This window comes from Chiloscyllium plagiosum, chromosome 14 (assembly GCF_004010195.1).
Source record: "Chiloscyllium plagiosum isolate BGI_BamShark_2017 chromosome 14, ASM401019v2, whole genome shotgun sequence".
NCBI lineage: Eukaryota > Metazoa > Chordata > Chondrichthyes > Orectolobiformes > Hemiscylliidae > Chiloscyllium > Chiloscyllium plagiosum.
The window spans coordinates 77507138-77530321 of record NC_057723.1 but is presented as its reverse complement, the minus strand read 5'-3'; the positions used below and the strand labels follow the sequence as shown (position 1 = coordinate 77530321).

Below are 23184 nucleotides of genomic sequence, written 5' to 3'. Positions count from 1 at the left end.
CAGTGGTGAGTACTTTCTCCTGTGGTGAGAGTGAGATACGATAAGCAGAATGTCAGAGGGGCATTGTGCATAGGTAATGAGGTGAGCCTGAAAAGATTAACATGAGGAAACTGGCTGGGACTCATGGAGAGAAACCCTACAAGAGGCTCATCAAAATTGACACAGCCAATTTCTGGTAAAATTCATCCCATGGAAACTGTTTATAGCACCTTTTACTGAACTGACAATCCATCCCGGGATCTTCCTGACCTGTATGATTCACTAGGAGAAAGTGAGGACCTCAGATGCTGGAGATTAGAGTGCTGCTGGAAAAGCACAGCCGATCAGGCAGCATCCGAGGAGCAGGAAAATTGACTTTTCGAGCCTGATAAAGGGCTTATGCCCAAAACGTGGACTCTCCTGCTCCTCGAATGCTGCCTGAACGGCAGTGCTTTTCCAGCAGCACACTGTTTGACCGTGAGATTCACTGATGATGTTCACTAAGTTATCAGGACAGCTGACAGATAAATTAACTGAAAACCAAAGTCCATGGTCACATCACTGTGATCGGGACAAAGGAGATGAGGATACTGACTAACTCAGACTATATGAATTTTATGTCTAATTATTAATAGAATAGCTTGCACGAGCTGACAAAAAAGGTTCTGTCTTAGTCCACTTGACACTTGACAAATGCTAGACAAATGACAAACGTTTGAGATAAACATGAGTGTTGAAGTATCGGAGCTCTAAGCTTCAGAGATTCAGGAAGGCTTGTTTATAGTTAGTGAATGGCTGCATGTCAGAGAGTCAGGGAGGAGAGGCTGGTAACGGGAGGGGATGTTGGGAAGTAAGAGGGTTCTTTGTCAACACTGTGATAACAGCAGAATGAACAGATGGCCCTTGATGGCTCAGACAAGTGAGAGTGGACGTCAGAAGAATTACGCCCCTGTCTTGAGCAAAGCTCTTTCGGATCCAAACTTTAAAACAACAGGAAGAGAGAGTGAGAGGGAGACGGACATGCTGTTTTCAGTAGACAGAGAGCCCGCTGTTAGTCAAGATTGGCTCTTTCACAACTGTTTGCTGTTGTACTCCCAAGTTAAAGAAACTAATCAAGCATACAGCATCTTTTCCTGTGATCTTGAGTTAGCGGGGGGAGGTGGGGGGGGGGGGTTGGATTGGCAAGAGGATGTTGTCTCTTTCAAAACCAGACTGACTCCTTGAAACTACGACAATGTCCAGTGAGTGAACACAGTGTGTGATATCGGACTTTGTTGAGAAAGGGAGGTGGCACCCTTTTAATGAGCTGTATTAGCTCAGTCACCGGTGGGACCCTTACTTTTATAAAGCATTCTGCTTTTACCAGTTCCCCCTCCCACCTTCTGAAGATGCAGAATTCTGGACACCATTGGTGCTCATCACTTTAAAATAAAATCATTGGCTGTGAGCCTGGGTTATTGTATGTAAGCAAACTATTCATCTATGGGGAGCTTCACAGCTGAACTGGAATTGTTTCTTTCATTCACTCTGATTTGGACTTCAAGAAATGAGTTGCTGGACAGTGGTCAGACATTGAAATCCAGTTTGAATTTTCCTCTCTACAGCTAAAGGCCCTATTACCCTGAATGAGTACAGATCCTGAAACTAACTTAAAACCTTTTCATTTGCATGTTGCTTAGTGTTACAATGGGCAACGCATTTTCCCTTCCCACTGCCAGCTGTGCCTTCACAACAGGAACATGCATTTATTGAGTTTCTTTAAGACACTGAGAAATAGATTGTTTTCCTATCCAGAGATGGGACTTTTGACATAAAAATCTGGCCTGAAGGAGCAGAATGGTAACAATACACAAGATTTGGGGCAATATTTTCCCATCACTAGTGTACCGTGAGCAGTGAAAAACGAGATGGAATAAACGTAGAGAATGAAAAAATCAGAATCTCGAGAAAGGTGTTTGCAATTTTCTTCCTGACCCTCAAATGAAAACTTCAGAATCTCACTAGTAAGTGCCAACTATATTATTTTCATGCAATTACATCTCATTAAAGCCCTAACTGTCCTTCTTTATATCCCATTTCCAATATTCCTCTCCTTCCCCGAGAAGCAGGGCAGCACAAATTCCCAAAGTAAATCTGAACAAGTAGCTGGTGGTTGCACCTCGATGAAAGCTTGTTCCAATGTCATCTCATTGTTTACTCACAACAATGTCCCTGCATGCACCACGGACACCATCCTCCTTGCAATTTCTTCCACACAAATTGACATTGGTGTGAACCACTGGCCTCACCACATTATCACACGTACATTAAGACCAGCTCACACACCATCTCATCCCTTCAACATTTGAGAGCTCAGGGACACCTGCTACTTGCATCTCCTGTCAGTTTGTGTTACACCTGATGAAGCCCTGATGAATGGCTTTTGCCCAAAACATCGATTCTCCTGCTCCTTGGATGCTGTTTGACCTGCTGTGCTTTTCCAGCACCACTAATGCCGACTCTAATCTCCAGCATCTGAGTCCTCACTTTTGCCTAGTTTGTGATACATGCAAAGACACACTTAAAGGTCATGCAGTTCTTAAGACTCATTTACATTGGACTTACCTGAAGGCTGCCAGCCTCTGTCTACTTCACATTGCTTAGCACAAACTCACTGAGTTCAGTACTGACCTTGGATCACGTTGTTTTCTTAGCACACATGGTTTATAGTGCTCAGTTACAGTCTCTATGGCTTGCATTGTTTTTTAGTCCAGAGAAGAAGCAGGCAGCTCACCACACTGGGGAGCATTGAACATCAGGTGCCACATCTGCAGCACATGACAGCAGTTTACACAGCAAACACAGTGCATGTGCTTCAACCAAATGGCCGTGGGTGAAATTCAAAGGGGATTGGGGGGGTTGGGTGGGGGGTGGGATGGAGTGGAGTGGGCTACAGTCAATCAAGGTGTACCACAACAGCCAGTCAAGAGAATTGTCCTATTCCAGTCCTGGAGGTTGGCCACAGTCAGTCAGGCGCTTGGTCCGGGGAGCTGTGTCCATGCCGTCTGGGGATTGGGCTAAGAACAAGTGTAACCAGTCTAGAGGATTAAAGGTGGGTCAGTGAGGGTGCTGTGGAGGCATCAGGCTGGGAATTGGGCCCATCTTTCCTGCAATGAAACAAAAGGAGGCACTGAGTATGATAGAAGAACATTGCTGCAGAGGTCGGAGAGGTTGGTGAGATATCTTCAGTGAGTGAGCAGTAAGCACAGAAGGCAGGAAAAGTGAGTGGTTTGGGAGGATGAGGTTGGTGAGAGCTGTTGAGTGGGTCTGATGCATATATTAGTGAGAGCTGTAGTTCATGAGCTTTGAGAGCTGTGTGCACTGACAGTTGGAGTACGTAGTGAACCTATGAGTGTGAGGTAGCAAAGAGAAGGTATGGCACCTATCCTCACAGAAGATCATTGACATTCTTCCTACACTGCTGTCTTCATCTTCACCCATCAGACAGCACTGACCTGGGCTTGGATCTGTACTGAAAATGTGTTGCTGGAAAAGTGCAGCAGGTCAGGCAGCATCCAAGGAACAGGAGAATCGACGTTTCAGGCACAAGCCCTTCTTCAGGAATGAGGGATCTGGATCTGTACCCAGGCTGACTGTCTTCCTCTCCACTATCCCATCCACTAACACCTCCACACCCCTGTCTGTAAAGCAGGGAGCGAGTGTTCTTTTCTCCTTAAACATTGAGACTAGAGTACAGCAATGTGAGGGCTCGTTCCTGGTTAACAGTGTCTGATGTGGTGTGCAACTGGATTTTAAACATGGCGCCAGCAGCATGAATGGTGGACATTTTCAGCTCTTCTGCCAATCTGGCTGCATGTTAGGCCAAGGAAAGGTCAAAGAGCCCAGCTGCATCATTAATAGATTGGAGAGTTGGGCAGAGAAATGGCAGATGGAGTTCAATCTGAGCAAATGTGAGATGATGCATTTTGGAAGATCCAAATCAAGAGCAAACTATACAGTAAATGGAAAAGTCCTGGGGAAAACTGATGCAAAGGGATCTGGATGTTCAGGTCCATTGTTTTCTGCAGGTGGCAACACAGGTAGATAGGGTGGTCAAGAGAGCATACAGCTTGCTTTCCTTCATCGGACATGGTATTCAGGACAAGAATTGGCAGGTCATGTTACAGTTGTATAGGACTTTGGTTTGGCCACATTTGGAATACTGTGTACAGTTCTGGTTACCACATTACCAAAAGGATGTGGATGCTTTGGAGAGGGTGCAGAGGAAGTTCACAGGGATGTTGCCTGGTATGGAGGGTGCTAGCTATGAAGAGAGGTTGAATAGATTAGGATTATTTTCATTAGAAAGACAGAGGTTGAATGGGGACCTGATTGAGGTCTACAAAATCATGAGGGGTATAGACAGGGTGGATAGCAAGAAGCTTTTTCTCAGAATGGGGGACTCAATTACTCTGGGTCATGAGTTCAAAGTGAGAGGGGAAAAGTTTAGTGGAGATATGCGTGGAAAGTTCTTCACACAGAGAGTGGCGGGTGCCTGGAACCTGTTGCCAGCGGAGGTGGTAGAGGTGGGCGCGATAGGGTCATTTAAGATGTATCTAGATGGATGCATGAATGGGCAGGGAGCAGAGGGGTACAGAAAATAGACGACAGGTTTAGATCGAGGATCTGGATCAGTGCAGTCTTGGAGGGCCGCAGGGCCTGTTCCTGTGCTGTAATTTTCTTTGTTCTTTGTTGTTTCTAATAAGGTGAAGGGCAGAGTTTGAATGAGTAAAGTTGTGCTGAGCCATGGTGGACCAACTGCCGTCAATCTCACCCTACAACACACTAACTATCAATGGGAAAATTTCTCCCTTTCTGTCTGAATTCAATAATTATTTTTCCCCACAACCATTGTGTGCAGAGTAAGATATATTCACGTATCTTTGTTAAATTGAAGAGTGCCTCATGATTCAAAGATCGCATACAGGGAATGGTCATTGGACTTTACAGATACTTATCGATGCTAGGATTCACAGATGGATTAGTCAGCACAGGCACTTGTGTTTACAGGACTCTGACCAGCAAGCTTTTACCTGACTGAACAGCAAAGGAACTAATTATCCAAATGATTCAAACTTGCTTTGTTCATTTCAATCTTGCTGATTTTCTTTAAGAAGGAAGTGATGATGAACATGCCAGTCAATTGCACCGAAACATCATAACCATGGCACAGACTGACCAAACAGCAACTGATATTCATAAAATGATTCTGTTCGCAAAGTAGTGATAATTCTTTAGAATTGCTTCTCAGAGGTTACTGGGAGGCAAAACGATTGGAATCTTAAGAAGTAACTTGATGCTTTGTTGAGGAGAATATAGTGTCTTTCTACATGGGTCTGCTAGGATATGCCAAATTGATTTCTGTATCCATGTTCATCAGTTGATCCTGATCACACTGTAATGCACAAATGTTCTTACTCTTGGGTTGAAAGTATGTGTTAAATGTCGTGTGACTGAAACCATGGACGATACAGAAAATGAGAAGTATTTGTTCAGTCTCACTGCTAGCTTCGTCTGGCAAATTGGATCACAGGAGAAAGTGAGGTCTGCAGATGCTGGAGATCAGAGCTGAAAATGTGTTGCTGGAAAAGCGCAGCAGGTCAGAGCAAATTTTCAGAGCAAATTGGATCACAGACCCTGTAAAGGATTTTAGTTTGTGTGCCATGCAAAGTCATACGCTATTCATGTTCAAAGTAGTTGGTGGTAATACCATGTTCACAGAGGAAGCTGCTCAGTTTGAGCTGATTGTTTTATTTTCTTTTCCAGCAGACATCCAGCAGTTGAAGAACTAATGCACAGGCCTCTGCCAATAAGAGAAAAGAACAACTAAAACACACAAAGTTGGAGAGCCCTCCATCCCCCATCATCGCCAATGAGTGCACTGAGCAGCTGAGTGACAAAAGATTGGAAAGTTTAAAATTTAAGTTGTGCTCAAAAGAAGAGGAATGAGCCACGTGTTGTATAAACTGTGTCTCTACTTGTTCATTCTCATTGCATTCACTGTGTTGAGGTCCATTGAATCAAAATTGGAAGAGAAGACCACGCAACCAGGTAAGAATAACAGAAGGTATTAATTCAGTATGAGATGGCAATGCACAGTTCTCGGTCAGAGCTCTGGCAAAAACTCAATAAGCAAATACACTAAACCTTGTAGCCTTGCAAGGATCACTCCTTACTTGAGTCTGACAAAAGAGTTCTGGATGAGGCCAGGTAAACTGAACTTCAACTCTTGACTGACCTCTGGACTGATGTTTGTCCATTGCTAACTCCAACTGGAATCTTCATTCTCTTTCTCTTTCGTGAACAAGTCATTATAACTGCTTCTTGCCTTGAAGCTTCATGACAAAAATTCCTCTGTTTTTGGACTGTGTTAACACATAATCCTAAGTACTTTCTTTGACTTGCTTAGCCCACTGTCCATTGTTATTAATCAGTCCAAAGATTCCAGTGCAATGATCTTTTGACTGAGACAATGCTGTTGCCAGTGAAGTCATATCACAAGATGACTGATGACCTCACAAATAAAGAGCAAGAAAAAGAAACTAATCTATAAAATTCCAGCAAACGGTCTCTGTTTATTACAAAACTGCAACATATTAATTGAGCAGGACTGAAGGCTGTGAACATGTTGAGAGACTTCACCCAGAGAGGAAGAAAGTCCCAACAATGTTTTTGTCTGCTGTCTCTCAATCCACCTCCATTCACAAACATGTTCATCACTTGCTTCATGGCACCAGACACCTTTTGATATTTTTCTCAAATGACCACTCTTCATGTGGAACCAATGCACATTTCTTCATGGGAAACATCACAACTGGACACTGTTCTGGCCTCACTGAACATCAGCACATTTCATTTCCAACCACAGTTGCTGGCTCGCTATCTGGAGTGGGAATTCTACTCAATATCACTTACATACCTAGTGAGCCAAGTGTAGGGCCAAAACCTCACCTCCCTCTTAATAAATGAATCCCAGTGCAGACCAAAGGGTCATAGAGAGAATATACAAATGTAGGTTTATTAGGATCTGCCATCTGAGGTAGCTATTTCTGTGCTGAGTTAGCTATTTCTGTTCTTTCCAGCTCCATTATTTGCAGGCTTAATCAGGTGAATTATTAGAAGAAGCTCTCTTAATATGCTATTAAATATTCTACATGGATTCTCTAAACTTGTAGAGTAATGGACTGATGAGGAAACAGCACATTTTAAAGTTTGTTAAAGGAGCACTGTGTGGTTTGTAACATATAAATCTTTGTTGGTGTGTAAAGGGTTAAAGGAGGAATATTAGAATATGGTGCAGTTACTGAGGGATTTGCTGCGTGAGATCTCATTAGCCTGTCTCACATGCTGCCCCCAAAGTCTCGACCCAGAGAGAGGCCTTTGTCCACAGAAATGCGCACTGTAATCTAGCCTGCTTTTGAGTGGTGGCCCAGTTATTGTCCCTGGGAACTGTGTACATTTGTGTATAAAGAGCACCCGCTCAGGCTCGATTCTGTGTGTCACTCTATCCTTCAGTGTTCTGAGCTTTAATGTGAGATTCATGGCCTCAGGCCAAAACCGATGAAGTAAGGGGGTGCCAGGGCTCTTGGCGAGGCCAGTGGTGGTTGTGTGGCGGGGTGGGGGGGGAACGCTCAGCTGCCACTCTGGAAAAGACAATCCAGCCACCACCACCCCCACCCCCACCTCCTGCCCCACTGCAATCTGTGGAACCAGAAACAGAGGCTGTCAGTTTATTATGAATGGAACGAGCGTCTCACACATCAACAGCCAAGACGAGGCGTGGAGTTCACACGGCCTGCAAGCAACTCTGCTCTGCTCCTCTTGAATGGAGGGTAAAAGAACTTGGCTAATTTTCAGGAATATTTAATTGTTGCAGACATGGAAGCCAATTAAGAGTTGCTTGTTTAATGAATAGCAGGCTTTTGGTTGCAGAAGGAGCATCACTGTCTCCTTTTCTATCCACTGCCTCACTCTTAAACTCCAGAAAGTTCTTTTTGAATTGTACAAACCTCAGTTTTGTACAAAGTTCAAAATCTTATCTTTGGAAGTTTCACAATGCATCTTCCATTATTACTTTCATTTCAAATCTATTTTATGCCATAGATGTTAATAGACAGTCTAGCTATTTTGTTAAGTAGATTGTGTGGAATTAAACTAATTTATACCACTTGCATCAATTTTACATTGTGTCCTAATTAGTAAAAGTACCCCCAAACTATGACCAGTGGTTGAACATGAACATATCTCTGTTTCCATTGTCCAAGTGGAATTATTTCCTGTATAGAATATGCAGCTTTATCCTCCTCATGGAGACCCATCCATCTCACCAGTGATTGACACTTACTTATTTATATGATTCCCTTGATCATGAAATGTGTCTTAAAGTAACCAGTCAGGCCTTGAGTTATTGTTAGTGCTGCATAGTTTCTTCCAAGTAACAGAAAACAAGTTTCAATGACAAATCCAGTCCACTAAGTTTGTCTATCTGCATCAGTATAAGGAAAATGTTCACCTCTGCTTTTATTCAGACATGGGTTGCAGCATCGCTGGTCGGATCAGCGTTTATTGCCCGTCTGCAATTGCCCTGGAGATGTTGGTGGTGAGCTGCATTTTTGAATTGCTGCAAACTTTGGAGTGTAAGGATACTGATTGTGTTATTAAGAAGGGAGTTCCAGGATTTTGACCCAATCATGGATCGGCAATGTAATTCCAAGTCAGGAAGGTTTGTGACTTTGTGGGAATTTGCAGGTGGTAATGATTCCCTGATCTACTCCAGTCATACTAGATCAGTATCTGTGTCAATGTGCCATTATAGAGAACATGTACATAACTAATGCTCCATCCATACCTATGTCAATCCAGATAACATGCAATTAATTGATAAAGCACTAGATCTATACACTGTGTCAAACTGCAGGGCGCATAATAGTTACTAGACTTATTATCCATGTCAATAAGGAGAGTGGTACATAACTGATATCAGACCCATAACTATTTGAGCATGATATATGAGAAATTTCTACACAAAAGAAAACAATGTTGCATTTATATAATAGCTGCCTTTCAGAATCTCCATGGCCCAAAGTGTTTTACAACAACAAAAACATATTTATATGAAACTTAATGTGAAATCACAAAGCTCTTCACAGAAGTGTTTTGAGGCACGTAAGGAAGGACAGGTGAAATACATTTTAAGAAAAGTATTAGTGAGAGGGGAGATTGTAAAATCGGAAGTGCACAAGCAGAATTAGAACAATAAAATCTCCAAAGGTTTTAGGAACTAGAGTAGATTAGAGAGATAGAGAAAAAACAGGACAGGGTTAGACCATTAACAATTGGAAAGTAAGCATAAAACTGTTAAAATCAAGATTTTGTCAGAACAAGAGTCAATGTAGAGGGATAAGGAAGGCCAAGGGAAGGCTCTGTCTAAGCAGGTGGTGTGTGAAGATTAAAAGCTATTTACAGAGAGCAACAGGAGGTAATGAGAGGATGGGCTAATGCAGCATTATTTAAGAACAACACGGAGGGCTCCAAGGGAAAGATAGTTTACATTTCTTCTTTGAATTAATTAAAAAAGGTTATTGTGGGGATTAACACAGTTTTCAGCCCTTGTCACCCTATGTTCTGCACCCTTAAAAAGGTCCCCTTCTGGTGGATTGGGGTAAATTTCAGATTCTACTCTGCTCTACCTGATGCCAAGGAAAATATTCAAGTAGTAGGTATACACATGTTGTGAGGTTTTCTTTTGCTATTTACTCAGACAATATTTAGTGGCAATCTGCTTCACTGAGCTGTTACTGGGGGCCACAGAATGACATAAGTCCCATGATACTTCATCCTGTTTGAATTTAGACAGCTTGTTATGATGAACAGCCTAATCCTGTGCCCAAACAACTTCCACACTAAACGGATTCCTTGCAGGAAGCTCTGGATCTTGTTCCCAATAATCAGGACAGTGAGTTGAGGTCAATTGGAAATCTCTAAATACCCTCCCATTGAGTTCAGCGAAACACAATAGATTTGGTGTTGAAGCTGGGATCATCTGATCTGCATAGTTTAGTGATGTCAGTGAGTCCCTGAATTAATTTAACTAATCCTTAATCAGGATTCTCACATTCCCGAGTGCTCAACTGAAGCAGAACAAAGTTAAATAAATGCACAAGAGCTTACAATGAATTAAAATTTCTCAGCCATCACATCAAATGATGTATCTACAAGTGTTGTGGTGGAGACATGTTCTTAAAAATAATAATAATATTTGCTAAGTGTGCAGGAGGGGGAGAAGCTTCTTTAACATATGAACTCTTATCCCAAGAGTATTTTTCCCCTTTTTAGGAACCTCAGATAACTTACGAATCTAAAAGGCAGGAACCATTCACCGAAAGGGAAGCAACTATAGAGAGTGTACTTGAGAAAGAAGCTGAGCCATGAGGTATAACTAGGGAGCTAGTGGATCTCTACCCTCACACAATAGAGTTAATGTTTTTTGATATAAAGCAGGAGCAGTAAATAAAAGTATTGCAGAAACAGTGGCTTTACAATTCTCACTGGCATGCCATAATAAATGCCTGGGTAGAGCAAGTATTGTATTCAAAGTGTTATAATTCTTTAAAATAATGACTTTTATTATTAGAAAAACATAGTGAAGGCAAATGCAATGAGAGGTGGAATGATCACATCCCCCACTGCTTCTCATATCCTGTGAAGAGTTTTAATAAACCATCAATTTTGAAAAAAGCTTAGCTTCCCACACTTTTATGTTGCCTTGCGGGTTTTTGTCACTTTCCTTTCCTTCCTTTAGCTTCCCAGATCTTCCTTGTATTCTCTCAAAGGCTTTGGGATTTTCTAGTTACTGATTTTGAGTCAGTGAATATGGCATGTCAGTAGATGTCAATCTGTGTCTCAGTTTCAGTCTCAGGAACTGTGGGTTTATTGCTGAAATCAGCATGTATCACTTGCTACATTCTCCCTGTGCTTCTGATTCTGAAAATGCATACTATGGGAGTGATTCCATCAACCTCGGATGTCGAGCATTCTGGAACAATGTCTGTTTTCTACTGGGCAAGTTAAAAGGCATCATGAGCAGGTTGCATTTGATTCAGTCTGCATCTCTTTAACACAGCTGGAGATAAATGACATCTTAATAAACTTCTTCATGTGTCAGGGTTGGAAGAAGAGGCAGCTTTGTCTGCTTCCCAGTGTGGGACTCAATCTCTGTCATTTTGAGAAGGAATCAGGGAATTCCAGGCTAGTGCCTATGGAGAAAGGCAGGCTGGCTTTGAATCTTGTGTTTGTTGTTCCCATGTTCCCAGAGGGCAAGGATTAACACTTGGTGACCCAAGAGTGGCCTGTGTTTGCTGCCAGCTGGGACAGCAAACAAGGAGAAGGCCACAGCATTTGGAAGTCAAAAACAGGAGCCTAACAGTAACTTCTAATTCAAAGATACAGACAGGAGGCAGGGGAAAGACAGCAGCTTCTTACTGGAAGCTGGGACAGTAACGAGCTGGAAAGCAGCTTTTCAATTTGTTTTGCATAAGACATACCCTTGTGAGGGAATGCGTAAGAGATAAAGAGACCACTGAGAATACAAAAGAAAGTGTGTGTTTACAGAATATGACTTACTCATGCAAAATGTCACTTTTTGTAAAGTGTCAGGAATGAATCAATTTCTTTTCCTCAAAAAGTTTTATTTCACTTTTCATTCCTCTGCTTCCAAAAAACTGGCTCTCTCGTGAGACTAACTGCGGACTTCCAGTGAATTTTTACAATTAATTGAAATTAACAAAAGGGAAATTATGGACCAAGCTTTACAACATGAATTCCAAACATATCTGAAGGAAAATTATAACAAAGTTTTTACCTTTCTGGTTGCACAGATTGCAATTCTCCAGCAAACACACAAAAAGTATTTCCTTATGCATGGACAAATGAATATTAGAAAGCTTTCAGAGGATTGATTACATCTCACCTTCAATTTAGTAGTTACTGGACAGTAATTCCCAAATAGAAATCCTGGCCAAGCTTATTCCTGTTCAGTCCAAGAATTCTGAGGCTAGTTTTGACTGAGTTCAAATTGGACAATTTGGCACAAACAAGTATGGCTTAACACCACAAGATGCAGTATATATACGGACTCAACATTGAGAGGACCCTCCTCAAACATGGTCCAAAATTAAGGTTAATACTCAAATTAGCCCAACAGTAAAATCCTGGATTTAATCAATTCTATCAGAGCCCAACCTAGCCATTGGAGTTATTTATAAAACTATATTATAGTAAGTTATACAATTAAATAACTACATACACAAAGTTACGTATATACATCATATTTGGACTTGAATAGTTTGTATTCATTTTTTTGGCAAATATTTTCCAGATGAGTTAGACTTTAGCCTGACCAACATTATATCAGAAACTTCTGGTGCTTTGCATAGAATGTGAATCTCAGAAAATTTTGTCTTTCATGTAAAATAAAAAGTTATATCAGCAGACCACAGGATGCTCTCTCATTAGAGAGAGATGACTGGTGGTGGTTTAACCTGAGGGTCACCGTGCCTCAGACACAGGGAGAAGGAGAGTCCTTCATGGTAACCCAGCCGGTGTGGGAATTGAACCCACGCTGTTGGCATCTCTCTGTATCATGAACCAACCATTGAGCTGACCGACCACCTATATGTACAATCTTGTCCTTAAGCACAGCAATCTATTGGCTGCATATTTTCTATAGAACATTGTAAAGCACAACAATCTAGGGTGTAATCTTGGGATTATTCCGTGTGCCACATGTTAGTGAAGCCAGAAATAAGAAGATAATATACTTGAAAGTGCTGGTGTAGGAGGGAGGGTTCAGATATCTGGATCATTGGGATCTCTTTCAGGTCAGGCGGTACCTATACAAGGAGGATGGCTTGGTACGTAAACTGGATGGGCACCAATGTCCTGGCAGGGAGGTTTGCTAGTGCCACTCAGGAGGGTTCAAACTAATGTGGCAGGGGTCAGCACGAGGAGTGATTGAGAAGTAGATAGAGATTAAACCAAGTAACTCTAATGGTAAGTATAGGCAGGATCAAGTTAATGAACATTGCGGGACTGACAGGCTGAGGTGTATTCATTTTAATGCGTGGGGTATAACAGGTAAAGCAGATGACCGTAGCAGCTGGATTAGTATATGGGATGACGATGTTGTAGCCATAACAGAAAGCTGGTTGAAGGAAGAGCAGGATTGGCAGCTAAGCATTCCAGGGTTTTGATGTTTCAGGTGAGATACAGAGGGGTGTAAAAGGGGTGGGGGAACTGTATGACTGATTAAGGAGAATCTCTCAGTGCAGCTGTGACAGACACCTTAGAGGGCTCATGCACTGAGGCATTATGGGTATAACTCAGGAATAAGAAAGGTACAATCACTATGCTGGAGTTATACTATAGGCCTCCCAATAGCTACCGAGAAATTGAGGAACAGCTATGTAGGTTGATCATGTAAAAAATCAGGCTTGTTGTAGTGGGTGCTTTTAACTTTCCCAATATTGATTAAGACTCTCTGAGTGCCAGGGACTAAAATGGGGCAGAATTAGTTAAGTATATCAAAGAGGGTTTCTTGAAACAATATATAGTTAGTCCAACTAGGAAAGGGGCAGTACTGGACCTTATATTGGGGAATGAGCCTGTCCAGATGATTGAAGTTGCAGTGGGGGAGCATTTTGGGAACAGTGATCGTTATTTTGTAAATCTTACAATAGTCAAGGAGAAGGCCACAGGAAACAACTGATCATCAGTGAAAATGCTAAATTGGGGAATGCTAATTGCAATAGTATTAGGCAGGAGCTGGAGAAATTCAACTGGGGGGTGATAGTGTGAGAGTAAATCTACATCTGACATGTGGGAGATTTTTAAAGACAGGTTGACTAGAGTTCAGAGCCAGCATGTTCCTGTGAGGATGAATCCTGGATGACAGGAATATTGTGTGCAGTCTATTGCCATGCTATAGGAAATTTGTGGAGGCTTTGGAGAAGGTTCAAAAGAAGTTTACCAGTTTGTTTCCTGACTTGGAGCGAATTAGCTATTATGGGGAGATTGGACAAACTTTGATTGTTTTCGCTAGATCATGTAGAAGCTGAGGGATGATCTCATAGAAGTATATAAAATGATGAGAGGCATGGATAGAGTGAGTGGTCAAAGTCTTTTTCTCAGGGTGGCAATGTCAAATACTAGGGAGTGTAGGTATTAGGTGAGGGGGAGGATAACTTAAAGGAGATGAGTGAGGCAGGGTTTTGTTTACACAAGAGTAACAGGTACCTGGAAAGCACTGCCAGAGGAGGTGGCACAAGCAGCTACAATAGCAATATTTAAGCATTTAGACAAACACATGAACAGTAGGATACGTAGTGAGTGCAGGAGATGGATTCTTTTACAATGGCATCATGGTTGGCATGGACATGGTGGGCCGAAGGGCGTGTTCCCATGCTGTACTGAATTACAAGGCAGCATCAAACGTTTATGGAGTGTGCAAGGATACCTTAGTAAAGGGACTGTTACTCTTCCACCTGAAGGCCATTTAACAAAAGGCACATTAGCCAGTCCTGTTTGAAACAAGGCATTTCATGGCACACTCCATTAGTTGTATTTCTTTGTCCACCTTTTGTGTTGTAATTTAGTGAAAGTATGAGCTTCTAATGGCATGCTCAGAAGAAGAGTGTAACCAGATCAGAGGGGTCTTCAATGATGTTGGTTGTCATTCCACACGACACAAGAATTTAACAGGATACATTTATGCCACAAGGGTCCCAATTAATAGAAATTTATCCTGTTAAATTCTTGTTGCCATGTGGAATGGCAGCCAATGTCATCACAGACCCCTCCAACCCCAGTTATACTCTCTTCCAACCTCTTCCATCAGGTAGAAGATACAGGTGCCAACAGGTTCAATATCAGCTGCTTCTTTGCTGTTATCAGAATGCTGAATGGAGCGCTCTCATTTCAAATCTAATGCTGATCTCGATTTGTGCACTTCCTGTGCAGCCATATACCTGTTTGCTGCGATCTATCTAAACATCCTATGATGTATATGTCCTTGTTTGCCTTGATCTACCTGGTACTGCTCACAAAACAAAACCTTTCACTGTAATGAGGTACATGTGACAACAATAAATCAAATGAAATCAAAACAAGCCCCACCTTTTCATAGCTAATTTAATGAGCAATTACTGTGCAAATCTAGTATAGTTTTCTAAAATAATGACTACACTGAGGAAAGCAAAAGGTATAGTGGCATAAATTGACCAACAAATTCTGATGATTTGCAGTGGATCTCTTGATCCACTGAGCCTGCTGGGCAATTTGCACATTAATAATAGAGTGCCTCATTAACACCCCATTATCTTTCCAGCAAATTTCAGCCCCATTTATTTCTCAGTGGGCACAGGAAGTCCTGAACAATGGAACCAAAGGTCTTCATCCATATTTAGCATTTTTCAAACCATCCAACTTTTGTGGCTTTACCACAGTTACACCTTGGAACCCTGTTTCACTGATCACCAGATTAAATATTGGATTAAATATTAAAAGTGCAATAGTTTTCGTACTAATCTCAATGGTACACATTTAAAATGTACTATTGTGCTGTATAACTGATGTAAATCAAATCAAACAAACAAAACATTCCTGTGAGTAATTAGTTACTTAAATATGAGGTGTCTCTAATTATTTTAGTTGTCAGGAATCCAGAGCTTTGGTAAGATTTGAGGGCTCTGGGTATAGCTGCTTTTGCTATTATTTGTCTCCAGTTGTTGGTCCTCCACTGCAGGTTGAGCACTTTGCTATTTTGCTCAGAATGTGACCGAGAAGTGACTTTTAGTCTCTTTGAAGCCACACCCTCAAGTTTTCAACCCAAACGCTTTGACTTGAAGCTCTGTCAGAGGTTGACGTGTTTGTCAATGGAGTTGTCAGGTTTCCCAGTGAGTGACCTCTTCCAAGACACCCGCAGAGTCTCAGCCTCTGACTGCACCCTGTCCTATAAAGTAACGTACTTTTGTCCTTGTCACTGTGGGGTTGTTGGCTAAGGTTGAAAGGTCATGCCTCAGCAAGCAGCAAATCATTCCTTCTTGTCTTCCCATGTCAGGTATTGGGTCATGACCCTTTGGGGGATGGTGGGGAGTCTGGTGATGAGAAAGACATTGATTTTCAACAAAAAAACACTGCTGCAACACATACATTTAAAGAGCTTGAGTTTTTCCCATTGCATAGGATGCTTGATTTAAAACTTCAGAGTTGTAACTTCTGCTACAGGAGATTATTCTGTACCTGCAGAAATGATAAACATCAGGGTGACAACATCTCACATTATGTGTGACCGTCTGATTCTCACTGTATGAGTTAATTGGTGTAGGCACTGACATCTTTGTGTCATCATTCAGTATTAGGCTGAGTCAGATAAATCTGCTTCATTTAAATGAAAATCTGTCTCACGTTTGTGCTGGCGTAGTTAAAGAAAGAGGCATCATGGCCATTTCTTCTCAAGGGATAAACATGCAAAAAATGTTAATGTAAAGTAAGATGTCATAGAATCTATCAACATAGAAACAGGCCACTCTGACCCGGTTCCTGTTCCCTAGGGGTCACTAGTCTAATCCCAATCTCCTACTGCTGCTGAGCAGTATTCTCATTTCAAACAATCATCCATTTTTAAAAATAATTTATGAATTCAGCTTCAACAATCATTTGTGACAAGGAATTGCAAAACCTAACACCCAACATCCCCATTGTGAATAAAATATTTTCTAATGTCACTCTTTTATTATTTTTGCAGCTTTTTGGAATTTGTTACGATTCTGCAAATATCTCTTTGGCCCCCGCTAACAATTTACCCAGTTATAATCCTTCATAATCATGGGGCCCATTAGAAATGTAGAAATATATGCGGTACACTGTTGAAAAATATGGGACATGGGACAAGCAGGACAATTCTTTAAAAGTCTGGAGACTAGTACTTGGGACCAAAAGGCATTGTTCTATGCTGTATCATTGTGATTCTAGGTCACCTCTTCTTAGTTGTGCTGAAAGGCCAAACTTGTTAAGTCCAGCTTTATAACAGTAATATCCTATCCTAATATAAGGATTGCTCAGACCAGCATGAAGGAAGCTTGCTGATATTGCTATAGCCGGGATAGAGTTTCTCCCAGATTGTATGGGTTCTTGTAATGTCATTGACCTCAGAATCTGTTATATCAGCACAAAAGATTGGGAAATTTCAGGCACAGGGTTTCCACAATCTTGTATGTTGGTTTTCACCCTGTTCAGAAGGAAGGTCACACTCTAGACTGATCACTGTACAAGTTTTGGCCAATTTTGTCCATTCCTAGACCATTATGAAAATTCTTAAAATTAAGTTTTTGATTCAGGAACACAACTAAACACGTTTGAGATTTTCAAAGTTAAAACACCTACATCATTTATAAAGAAATTGACTGCAATACATGAATTAAATGATTCTTTGCCTGTTTTAGAAAGTCCTTTTCTTCAACTATTAAAAATCAGGACCCTCACAGATGATGGATAGATACTTATCAAAATACTTATTTTTTGTGACTGGATCGTTTTCAGAAAGACTGTACCTGGTGCTAATTTATATCAAGAACTGTGCCCAATTGAACTGGCTCATATTTTCATGGGATTTTATGTTGTGTAAATGAGTGCGAACAGAAAAGTGAACGACAACTGCACTTTGGAAAAGTAATTCAACTTGGAATACATTTTGCAAATTAATTGCCAATTACAGCCAAAGAGAAAACTTGTTCAGTGTTTGTGCCCATAAAATTCTTTAATGTCACTCTGACGTAATACAAATAAGTGACCATGACTGCAATCCTGTAACTAAACTAAAAATCAGGCTATTGTCATCCTACAGCCTCCCAACCAATCCCAGCTGAGAAATGATCAGAGTAAAGCCTTCAACAGAGTTTAGTGCACCTTGAAGTGTTTGTACTTTGAAGGTCAGTGTTATCTCATGAATGTTAGGCAGGATTGATAAAGACTGTAATTGGCAGGAGCTGCAGTTGCATCCCAGTCTGTAGTGCTTACATTCATATGCCCTCCTTTGTATTTCATTTTTCACTCAGTCACAAAATTGGCTTATTTTCACTGGCTTTTAATTGGAGGTAACAAACACTCTAGGAGTATGCATTGCAGCAACTAAATTGAGGGAGAAATTTAGTTTAGTTCTGAAGATCTGAAATTGGAAAAATAACTGACAAAAATAGGAATTGCTGGAGAAGTTCAGCAGGTCTGGCAGCATCTTTGGGGAGAAATCATAGTTAACGTTTTAGGTCGAGTGACACTTCCTCACCCGAAATGTTAGCTCCCATTTCTCTCCATAGATGCTGCCAGACCTGCTGAGCTTTTCCAGCAGTTTCTACTTTTGTCTCTGATTTATGGCACTGCAGTTCTTTCTGATTTTATTTGGATAAATGACTGATTGCAAGAAAGTTTAAACTTTAAATGGTGTAGCATGAGAGAGAGTTGACTATGGCGTTAACATATACAGGTCTGGGTTTAGAGGGAATACTGTGGGTCTCCCTCTGCATCACCTCTTTTAGACAAGGTTGACTGTATTAAGTGTCATTCTTGGCATTTGACTGGCCAAAGGTGGGCCTCCCTTGGCATCAAGGATGGCAACTCTCTTGAATGGCAGGACCACCAGGTACTCGTCATACTCCTGTCAGGGAAACAGACCACTGTTGGTGAGTTATGGCCCTTAAGTGGGCATTTATTGTCCACTTAAGGATCTCAATTGCCAGCAGTGCAAGAAGGTTCTGCTCAAAACTCCCCACCAGGGAGCTAATCGGTGTGGGAGCATGAAGCAGGCTTGGCTTCCCCCTCCTCCTACCTGATTATGCCCTTCTAACCACCAAGCACACCTCAGCAAGGGGATTAAATTCCACCCATAGCTTATCAAGATGCAGGAGCAGATCCTGAACTTTTATAGGTGACAGGAATAGCAATGATTAGGGAGAGTATTGTTTACATGTTGAAAGAACCAAGCCTTACTTCAGAAGGACATTCCCCATAAAATAATTGAGATGGAGCTATTAATCCAGCTAATGTGAACCATGGAAACTGAAATCACGAGACAATATCTTGTACTACCTGTCCACAATTAAATTATTGGGTAGGGAAAAGAAAGCAAATACTCAAGATTTTACCAGTTGCAGGAGATGAACTTAAAACAGTTTGGAACTTTTTATTTTAAAAATATACTTTATTCATAAAACTATCTGTAGATACATTCATAGTCCCTAAAGCAGTTCAGTTCTGTACAGAAGCCTATGGTGAAACGTTTGACTCTATTCAATAAACAAAGGCATTTCTTACTTGTACAAGATTACATTTACATATACAGTGTTTGAGGTATCAGAAGGGTCCGATAACTGAACAAACCCCCATTTAGCTTCAGCAGTGGCATGGTGGATCAATGCTTAGCACTGATGCCTCATAGCACCAGGGTCCCAGGTTTGATTCCAGCCTCAGGCGACTGTCTGTGTGGAGTTTGCACATTCTCCCCGTGTCTGCGTGAGTTTCCTCCGGGTGCTCCAGTTTCCTCCCACAGTCCAAAAATGTGCAGGTTAGGTGAATTGGCCATGTTAAATTGCCCATAGTGCTAAGTGCATTAGTCCAGAGGGAAATGGGTCTGGGTGTATTACTCTTCGGAGGGTCGGTGTGGACTGGTTGGGTCGAAGGGCCTGTTTCCACACTGCAGGGAATCTAATCTAATCAAGAGAGACCTTAAACAGTCTGAAATTAGCTCAGAGTCTTTTCTCACAATCCTCCATCTGTGCTGTTTTAGTTAATCCAATGCAGCTGTAAAATAGAGGGCTGCAGCCTCCAGCCTGGCTCATATGTGGCCAGCATTACATACTTGCTAACTGCTTTTTTGTTTGGTACTTAAGAGAAGAATGGCTTGAAAAAAAATCCCAAGAATTTTCTTCAGGAATTAGTGTCCTCTGTTTGGGTGGAATGGTCTGGTGCAGAGTGGTGTTTGTTATTGGATTTGGCTTTTGCCTCATTATCCGTCAGCCTCATTACTGACCCTGGTGCATAGAATTACTGATTTTGTTACCATAATGAGTCCAGGATAACAGGGTTCATCTACAGAGGGCAGGTTTTTAGTCAAATCTACCAGCGACTTTCTTCCTTTTACCAGAGGAATAATGATCACACCTTGTGCCGAGGCTGATGCTGAGCCATGTCATGAAGCTTTGATAAAATTCCCTTAAATTCCAGGGAATACAGGCTTGGTTTGTTTAATCTCTCTGAATAGTTCAACCCATGAAGCACAGGTATCAATCTGGTAAATTTATCCTGCATCTCGTTCTTCTTAAGGTGTGGTTCCCAGAACTGCTCACAGTAGTTCAGGTGTGGTCAAGGATTTTGTAGGTATGATATGCATAATTCAACCATTGTAAATTGATATGTTATAGCACTTTGGAGTCAGTCCTGACCTTGTAGAACTAGGAATATTTTTGTCGGGCAAAGTGGAAATTAGATAGTTGAAATTGCAGATATGTTCTATGGGTATTTGGGAGTAGGTGAGATCCCATTGTAAGCTTTAACTCACTTCTAGATTCCTTATGTTTATCTACTGTGTGAGGATAAAAGAGAGGAGAAAGTGAGGTCTGCAGATGCTGGAGATCAGAGCTGAAAATGTGTTGCTGGAAAAGCGCAGCAGGTCAGGCAGCATCCAGGGAACAGGAGAATCGACGTTTCGGGCATAAGCCCTTCTTCAGGATAGAAGAGATTTGACCTGGAAAGCACTGGATGGTGGTTGGGATGTAATATTACATCTGGACACATTGATAGAGTGCCTTTCTAAGAGTTGTCATAATGCATTAGATTTAGAATTTTGTAATATTTCCCTGGTTATGTTTCTTTTGCATAAGGCTATCCAAAAATGTAAACTTTCAATGAGTACTAATGTTCTTAAGGGCATGAATGAAACCTAGGTGACAATTAAAGCTTTCAAAATTCAACTTAGTCAATTGTTTTTAATTTGGAAAAACCCTCAACATTAAGATGAGGAAAGAGAGACCTGGAAATTCTACTTGAGTGCAATCCCAACTCTGATGACAGTTCCCATAGAACTCTGCTGCTGACTGCATCAAAAATCATAACTTATCCACCATGAGCCAGAAGATGGCATTTCCTCTGTCACTTCCTACACGACAGTGTGGGAGGGACCACTTTAAAAGGCCCCTCAAAACTCTTATCTGTCCTATGATGTTACAGGTTCTGTTCTCACTTCAGAACCTGAGGTAATAATGTAAATGAAGCGTAGCAAAATGTTGATATATCCAAACAATTACAGTTTTATAAATGGAAAATATTGACACAAATGTCTTAAATCTTACTTTTAGATGTCATTGTGTTTTCCTTTAGGCAGGAAGTACAAGATGTTTCATAAGATACAGACAGATGCAAAAGGGAGAGAGAATATGAAGCAATTCTCCACGGATCATGTCAATCATAATAAAAGTTTCCTTTTTCTATGTTTATAGTGTTATTTACCAGTGAAACTGCCGAAGCTCAGGATCATCTCCTCCTGAACCTTGGTGATGGACTCAAGTTAACATGTGACACCAATCGATCTGTGAATGTCAACTGGTACAAAGAAGACAAGCAACTTCTGTCAGATGACAGGGTGCATGTGGCCCGGAAGGTTCTGGAAATTGTTGAGATGACATATGATGATTCTGGCCTGTACCTTTGTGTGGTGCGTGGAACAGGCGAGGTTCTAAGGAATTTCACAGTGACCATAGCAGGTACAACTCTCAATTTCTTCAATAAAATCTTTGATGCCGAAATCCCAAATAGTAAGAAATATTTCTAATTGTAAATGTGTTGGTGCTTTTCGGAATATTGTCACTGACAAACATTCGCTAATGATTGTCCACGGAGGAAATTTTGTGTCATGGGTTCAGTGTGTCTTTGTGTGGCTGATGGACCTGATATTGCCAAGTACACATTTTGGAGGTGGAATTGGTCTTTGACCTTGAGATCTCTGGCATTTCTTCCTCTGGTTCCTTTTCCATGTTTCCTCTGGCTGACTGGCGTTCTCAAAGAATTGTGTCCCTTCATATGGGAGCTTCCTCCAAGTTGGTTTCTTCCTGAAAGAGGGTCTTCCACACGTTTACATCTCTGTCACATTCCTTGAGGGAAGCCTTCAGCAAGTCTTTGAAACATTTGTATTCAGAATACAGCTTAATTTTCTGTTTCTCTATTCTTCCATGGGGCCATCACTGGCTAGACCAGCATTTATTGCCCATCCCTAATTACCCAGAGTAGTTAAGAGCTGAAAATGTATTGCTGGAAAAGCGCAGCAGGTCAGGCAGCATCTAAGGAGCAGGAGAATCGACGTTTCGGGCCTGAGCCCTTCTTCATTCCTGATACTGCCTGGATGCTGCCTGACCTGCTGCGCTTTTCCAGCACCACACTCTCGACTCTGATCTCCAGCATCTGCAGTCCTCACTTTCTCCTCAGAGCAGTTAAGAGTCAACATGTTGATGCGACATTCATGGTCATCATTAGACTCTTAATTCCAGATTTCTTTTTATCGAATTTAAATTCCACTATCTGCCATGGTGAACTTCCAACCTGGGTACCCAGAACATTGTCTGGGTCTCTGAATTAACAGTCCAGCAGTAATACCCCCAGACCATTGCCTCCCCTTGATATGAATTTAAGCACTTTGCTTAATCACTATCTCTTGTTTTATCTAAGTTGCTTTATAATTTTGTTTTCATCTTTTTGGTTTTCTGCACCATAGACTTATCTATAATTTGAGTTTGAATTTTTTTTTAAATGATGCAGCACAATGCTAAGAATTCTGGATCAGTGGTGCTGGAAGAGCACAGCAGTTCAGGCAGCATCCAAGGAGCTTCGAAATCGACGTTTCGGGCAAAAGCCCTTCATCAGAAATGTTGTAGAGAGTGGAGGAAAACTTCTTCAAGGCAGGCATCCTTGCAAGAGGATTCGCAGTAGGGTTAAAATCAACAAGGTAAAAACAATGACTGCAGATGCTGGAAACCAGATTCTGGATCAGTGGTGCTGGAAGAGCACAGCAATTCAGGCAGCATCCGAGGACAGGCAAAATCGACGTTTCGGGCAAAAGCCCTTCATCAG

General features: G+C 41.5%; 1 protein-coding gene across 2 annotated transcripts in view; it reads left to right on the top strand.

Annotated features, from left to right (window-relative positions):
* The window catches only part of LOC122556821 (fibroblast growth factor receptor 4-like), a 63580-nt gene that overhangs the window by 8470 nt on the left and 31926 nt on the right, over nt 1-23184 (top strand). Inside the window, exons 2-3 of one of the 2 annotated variants that reach the window (XM_043704027.1) lie at nt 5788-6069; nt 21561-21824. In XM_043704027.1, coding sequence (XP_043559962.1) covers nt 5964-6069; nt 21561-21824 — 370 coding nt within the window. In that variant the 5' untranslated portion in view covers nt 5788-5963. Of the gene's footprint in view, nt 1-5784; nt 6070-21560; nt 21825-23184 lie in introns of both variants that reach the window. The other variant, XM_043704025.1, reaches the window with a different exon arrangement.